The sequence below is a fragment of the Elephantulus edwardii genome, unplaced genomic scaffold (assembly GCF_000299155.1).
Source record: "Elephantulus edwardii isolate Elephantulus edwardi_28Jun2011 unplaced genomic scaffold, EleEdw1.0 scaffold00078, whole genome shotgun sequence".
Lineage (NCBI taxonomy): Eukaryota > Metazoa > Chordata > Mammalia > Macroscelidea > Macroscelididae > Elephantulus > Elephantulus edwardii.
In genome coordinates this window covers 3,243,830-3,250,452 of record NW_006399828.1, presented here as the reverse complement: position 1 = coordinate 3,250,452, position 6,623 = coordinate 3,243,830, and the positions used below count along the sequence as shown (strand labels likewise).

At 35.6% G+C, this 6,623-nt stretch overlaps 1 protein-coding gene across 1 annotated transcript in view; it reads left to right on the top strand.

Annotated features, from left to right (window-relative positions):
* CEP290 (centrosomal protein 290kDa) overlaps positions 1 to 6,623 on the top strand; it is a 170,968-nt gene that overhangs the window by 11,882 nt on the left and 152,463 nt on the right. Inside the window, exons 6-10 of the mRNA XM_006889524.1 lie at positions 1,631 to 1,684; positions 2,192 to 2,212; positions 2,337 to 2,489; positions 3,032 to 3,214; positions 5,436 to 5,525. Of these exons, the coding sequence (XP_006889586.1) occupies positions 1,631 to 1,684; positions 2,192 to 2,212; positions 2,337 to 2,489; positions 3,032 to 3,214; positions 5,436 to 5,525 (501 nt within the window). The remainder of the gene's footprint in view (positions 1 to 1,630; positions 1,685 to 2,191; positions 2,213 to 2,336; positions 2,490 to 3,031; positions 3,215 to 5,435; positions 5,526 to 6,623) is intronic.

The following is a 6,623-nucleotide window of genomic DNA, read 5'->3' as shown; positions in this document are numbered from 1 at the left end:
GAAGAGATTGAGATTGTTCACAGTTTCAGTTTGCTTGGCTTCACAATCAACACTCTTGGCACAAGCAGCCAGGAAATTAAAAGACATATTGTGATTGGAAAGTCTGCTGTTATGGACCTCTCTAAAGTACTCAAGAACCAACAGTGTTTCTATGGAGACAAAGGTGCGTCTGGTACAGGCTATGGTCTTTGCAATCACTTGTTATGCATCGGAGAGCTTGACAATGACCAAGGAAGATAGAAGGAGAATTGATGCTTTTCAGCTTTGGTGTTGGAGAAGAGTGCTGAATGTGCCATGGACTGCTAAGAGAACAAACAGATTCGTCCTGGAGAGGGTTAAACCAGGCTGCTCCTTGGAGGCAAGGATTCTGAGGCTTCATCTGACATGCTTTGGTCATGTTGTAAGGAGAGACCGGTCCTTGGAGAGGGACATTATGCTTGGGAGGGTGGAGAGCAGGCACAGAAGGGGAAGGCCCTCTGGGAGATGGATTGATTCGGTGACTGAGGCAATCGGGATGAGTGTGTTGGAGGCAATGAGATTGGCACAGGACAGAGCAGAGTTTAGAGCTGTTGTACATCGGGTCGCTATGTGTCGCAAGTGACTCGATGGCACATAACAACAACAACAACAACATATGTGTGTCTTCTGATAGTTCTAACCCATTAGCCTACTAATACCTCTGCTGGACTTTTGGAAAGATTTATAGCCTTAGAAACCCTATGGGACAGTTCTGTCCTGCTTATTAGAATCACTGTAGTTAGACTCAACTTAATGATAATGAATTTGTTTTGGTTATATATATATAGATTTGTTGCTCTTTAAAGAAGGCAAGTATGGTGAAGTTTCTTCTCACATATTTTTGGGCATGTTGCTTGCTAGGAGAGGCTTGGACAGGGCCATCATGCTTGGAAAGGTGTAGGGTCAGCAAAAGAGAGGAAGACACTTAGTTGGATTGACACAATAACAGCTGCAGTGGGCTCAAGTATGGCGGAGAGGCAGAGGATGGCACAGTATATGGAATGTTTCAGATCTTTTATTCATAGGCTCGCTTGACTCAGTTACATTGAACAACAACATAGTTCATTTGTTAACATTTGAGATAACAAAAGTAAATTTAATCAAAGTTAAATAAGTTCTTCATACTGGACTAGAAATTGGTGGACAAGTGATAAAAAATTTATAATAGTCTGACTTTAGATTCCTTCTTTTTAGTACTATATACTGTGTTGCTTAATAATTTAATGCTTAATTAGATCAGATATATTTTTAGACTTGACAGAATACTAGCAAAATGATAAGAATATTAGTCAGAAAAACTAACCTGCTTTTCCAGAGTTTTATTTAAAATTATTTTACTGTTTTGTTACTTCTATTATCTTTTCCTTAACATTTAAAAAAAATCTTTATAGACTCATCTAGCTTGAACCTTTGTAATTCTTAACTGGTTTTCAAATAGATTTGGCCCATTTTCCAGTTCAATAGCAAAATAACAAAAAAGTCATTTCTTATATACATATGATTTTTTTAGTTTAACATTCTGTTTATTAGAGTGGAATTAAAATTCAGATTGGTGAGTTACAATCTTGGCTTTGAATGACTGCTGAATTTTATCTTTTTTTTTTTTTACTAGTTGGCTCTTCGAAATGAAGAAGCAGAAAATGAAAACAGCAAGTTAAGAAGAGAGGTTGGTAATAAAATTTAGTTGTGCTGGTGCAACAAAGGTGGTTAAAAATGTGTTGATAAATTTCTATTACATCCAGAACTAGATTCTTTTGAGATCTTTTAAATGGGCTGATAAAACTTTATTCATTTAAGGTTGAAAGATTAGGCCAGTCATCTCTTTATAGGTTAAATATTGCTTTCTGTTTTATATATATGTTACTATTTTTTATCTTTTTGCACCAATATAATTTTCGTTTATTGTTTCTCCTGATAGTTTTCATCTTTTAACATAATCACAACATAACTGTTCGTTAATGCATATTTTTATTTTCTTTAATAATAAAAAATATTATCTCATTCTTTTCAAATTTCTCATTTATGCTTTCTTTTACTTATTTTCTTTAATAATAAAAACTATTATCTCTTATTCTTTTCAAATTTCTCCTTTATGCTTTCTTTTACTTTTTTATATTTAATTATGTGTTGCTTCTCTCATTTTGAATTACCTTTTACTTGTCCTTTTCTGGAGAACAAACGTCTGAAGAAAAAGGTGAGACTTTGAGGGTGGGGAAGCTTAGATATTGAAAAAGCTCTCCTAAGATCACTGTTTAAGGAAGAAATTTTGTTATGCTTGATAGTTTCTTAGTAGAAATCATTGTTTGATCTACCTACAGAATGAGCAACTACGTCAAGATATTATTGACTATCAGAAACAAATAGATTCACATAAAGAAACGCTTTTATCGAGAAGAGGAGAAGACAGTGACTACCGATCACAGTTGTCTAAAAAAAATTATGAACTGGTACAATATCTGGATGAAATACAGGTAAGATTGATAAAAATTAGTTTAATAAATTTTACCGAGGTCAGTCCTTAATTGTGTATCTGTTTTTTAGCCCTACATTTAAATTCTTCAGTATTGTTTTTATCCACAGCCATCTCTAAAATTTGGAAGCAAGAGTGGCATCCACTTCCTAAACAACATGCCTCTGGAAACTCTATGAACACTGATAAATGATGATAATTATTAAAAGGCTTCAGGACTTTTATTCATAGGGTTGCTGTGAGTCGTACTTGACTTAATGGCAATCAACAACATAAAAACATTTTTAAAACATGAATAGATTGTATCGCTGAAGTTGTAATTCTTTATGCATTCTTTTATAATATGCTTGGCTTGGGCTATGTTTGAAAAAACTGAGATTCTTGTGTAAAATTTTCTTGATACTTCTTTTAGCTTAATTGATATGAAAAGTATATAAAGAATTCTCTTTAATAGTTACTCATACCTCCATTTAATTTTCACTTAACTTAAATTTTCAAGTTTCTTAAAACATTCTCTTAACTATAACTCCTTGACTTTTTTAGACTTTAACAGAAGCTAATGAGAAAATTGAAATTCAAAATCAAGAAATGAGAAAAAATTTAGAAGAGTCTGTACAGGAAATGGAGAAGATGACTGATGAATATAATAGAATGAAAGCTATTGTCCATCAGACAGATAGTGTGGTGGATCAGTTGAAAAAAGAAAATGAGCATTATCGGCTTCAAGTAAGAATTACTATTTACATAGATTTCATTCATATTGTCTCATTACTGTTAGTATGAAATAAAATATAACTTTTTAGGGTATAAATTTATTTTGCTTTCATACTGAGGTATACTGTCATAGTGATAACTCACTGTTGTCTAGTTAATTTTGGCTCATAACAAACCTGCATCAGGTTTCCTAGCCTGTAAGTTTTTATTGGAGAAGGCTACATTTCTTTGTCTTGCATAGCAGCTGTAGGATTTGAATTTCAATACTACGGGTTTAGAGGCCTGACATGTTATGTACTATGTTTGCCACCAGGGTTCCAGATGTATCTGTTCAAATTTGTTTCTATAAGTCCTTCACACATAGATCTTGTAATTCATCCTGTTTAGGTAGGTAGATGTGCAGTCACACTCACTTTCTCATGGCTGTTGAGTCAGGAGCAAATTGCATGGGAAGATTTCCCAACTTTTTTTCCTGGAGTGGCTGGAGTTATTCCAACTACAACAGAGGTGCCTCCTTTGGTTTAGCAGCACAGCTAAACCCTACCCAGTAGGCCACCAGAGCTCTCTATTTAGATAATAATCAAATTAATGGTATTTAGATAGCAGTCTTAAAATCTCATAATTACAGGAATTTTCTATTAATGAGACTTGAAATCTTTTTTCCATTGAGCACCTAGTATATTAAAACGGCTAATCTTTTAGTTACCAGCTGAGCACTTACACTCTGTGCAACTCAGATACTACAACAAAATAAATAAGTGAAACTTAACATTTAATTTACTTTGGACATGTTGCTAGGAGAGAATATTCCTTTGAGAGAGACATAGTGCTTGGGAAGGTGGAGAGATGACGAAAGAGAGGAAGATCATTCAGCAGATAGATTTGACACAGTGACTGCAGCACTGGGCTCAAATTTATCAGAGATTGGTAGGATAGCACAAGGTAGGACAGGGTTCAGATCTTTTGTTCTTAGGGTCTCTGTGAGTCATATTGAACTCAGTGGCACCTAACAACAATATCCTTTGATATACCCATTAAACTAATTTTACTGCAGATAATCTTGTTATGTGTAGTCAAGTCTGAACCAACTCATAGCTAACCATCTAGTGGGTTTCCGGGGGCTGTACATCTCATGCAAGGGGATTGCCTTTCTTTCTTCCACAGAGTAGATGGTAGATTCAAATTTGCCTTTCAGTTGACAGTGCCCTACCCCTGGTACACCAGAGCTGTCCATAAATACTATGTTGTTGTTGATTGCCTTCGAGTCAAACATGACTGATAGTGGCCTATGAACAAAAAGCCTGAAGTCTTTCGATAACTACCAACATTTATCAAAGTCTGTAGAGTTTCCAGAGGCATATTGTTTACGAAGTGGATGCCACTCCTGCTTCTAGATATTAAATATTAGAGAAACTGATGAATTGCTCATGATTTATTTGATACTAAGTGTAGGAAGTTGGGTGGCCTATTGGGTAAAGAGCTGTGATACCAGCCCAAAGGCGTGTTTGGATCTAGCAGCTGCTCCACAGGTGATCCTCCCATGCAATTTATTGCTTCTAGAAACATGCTGGAGGGTCAGCTGTGAGTCATTTCCAACTCAGTGGCACATACTAACAGTAACAAATTTAATTTAATGTTGACGAGTATAATTCTCTAGCACTTAAATTATTTTGCAACTTGTATTATGGACAAGACGTTACGTTTTACCTTTCTCTACAATCCCAAAACTATTGCAGTCTTTGTCTCATGAATCAGCTGTTGTTGTTGTTATGTACCGTCGAGTTACCTGTGACCCATAGTGACCTTGTGTACAGCAGCTCTGAAGCCTGTCCTGCCCTGAGCCAGCCTCACTGATTCCGACACACCAACCTCAATTGACCAAGTTACTGTATCAATCCATCTCATCTAAGGTCTTCCTCTCCTGCACTGTCCCTCCACCCTTCTGAGCATGATATCATTCTCCAAGGATTGGTCCCTCCTGGCCAAAGTATGAAGATGAAAGCTTCAGAATCCTAGCCTCCAAGGAGAAACTTGGTTTTCCCTCTCCAAGAATTGTTAACCTTTTGATTAGCAGCTAAGCACGTAGCCACCTTGCCACCAGGAATCCTCACTATAAAATTACTAATAAATAATAAATAAATAGTAATAATAAATACGAATATGCAATGCACGTGTGAATATGTAAAATATACACTTAAGCCGTTTGCAGTACTTCTTGATTATTGCTTTCTAGGTACAGGAGCTCACTCAACATTTGAAATTAAAAAATGAAGAAGATGATCCAGTCATGGCCGCTGTGAATGCAAAAGTGGAAGAATGGAAGGTGATTGCCCAAGTTCATATACTGTCTTTACCATTTAAGCTTTAAATTTTTTAGTTTTAGTTTTCATTAAAGAATTTATTTTACTTTAAGGGCATTTTGATTAAATTACTTTCTAGCAATCTTTTTTGTCTTAGCTAGAGAATCTTTTCTAAGAGCTATGTCTTTCATAGTTCTCTTGATCATTTATGATTGAACCCACTCTTCAACAACACTGAATAGGACTTTTAAAATTTTGGTATCTAAGTCCAACTCCAGAACTCATTAAAGATAACCACCATAAGTCTAAAACTTTATTGTCATCTAAAATTGTTGTTGTAATGTTGTTATATGCCATCAAGTCCACTGTGACTCATAGCAACCCTATGAACAATGGCTCTCAGCCTTGCCCTATCCTGAGCCAACTTTACCATCTCTGACATACTTGGATCACATTGCCACAGACACTGTGTCAATCCCTCTCATCCAAGTCTTTCTTTCCTGTGCTTTCTTTCCACCCTTCCATAGTATCCTTATCCAAGGACTGGCTCTCCCGAAGGCATGCCCAAAGCATGTGGGATGGAGTTTCAAAATTCTTGCCTCCAAAAAAAAAAAATTCTTGCCTCCAAGGAGCAACCTGTTTCACCTTCTCCAGGATAGACTTGTGTGTTCTCTTAGTAGTCTAAATTAATAATTTTTTTTAAAAATAACTCAGTTACATACATTGTTTCCAGATTTTATTTTGTTTTCCCAACTCAGCTTTTTATGTCAAATTAACCAGACTCCTTGTATTCAATGGAAATGAGTATAAGAAAAGAGATCAGAATCCATCCTTTAGAAGGTCTTGGCAAAATACTTCTTCCTTACCATTCCAACACCAAACACATTGTTCTGCATTACCGTATTAGAACCTAGGGTCATGATGGATGTTTGTTTTGAAAAATAATCTGAAATAATGCTGAAAGTACTACTGGTTTTTTAAAAGCTAGCATTTTCATAGTTACCATTTCTGTCTGGATTCTCTTGGCTATTTGAAATTGATACCATATGGGAAACTGAGATAACCTATATTTCAGGCAGGAGTGATAGCATTATAAATGAAGACCTATAAAATTAATGTAA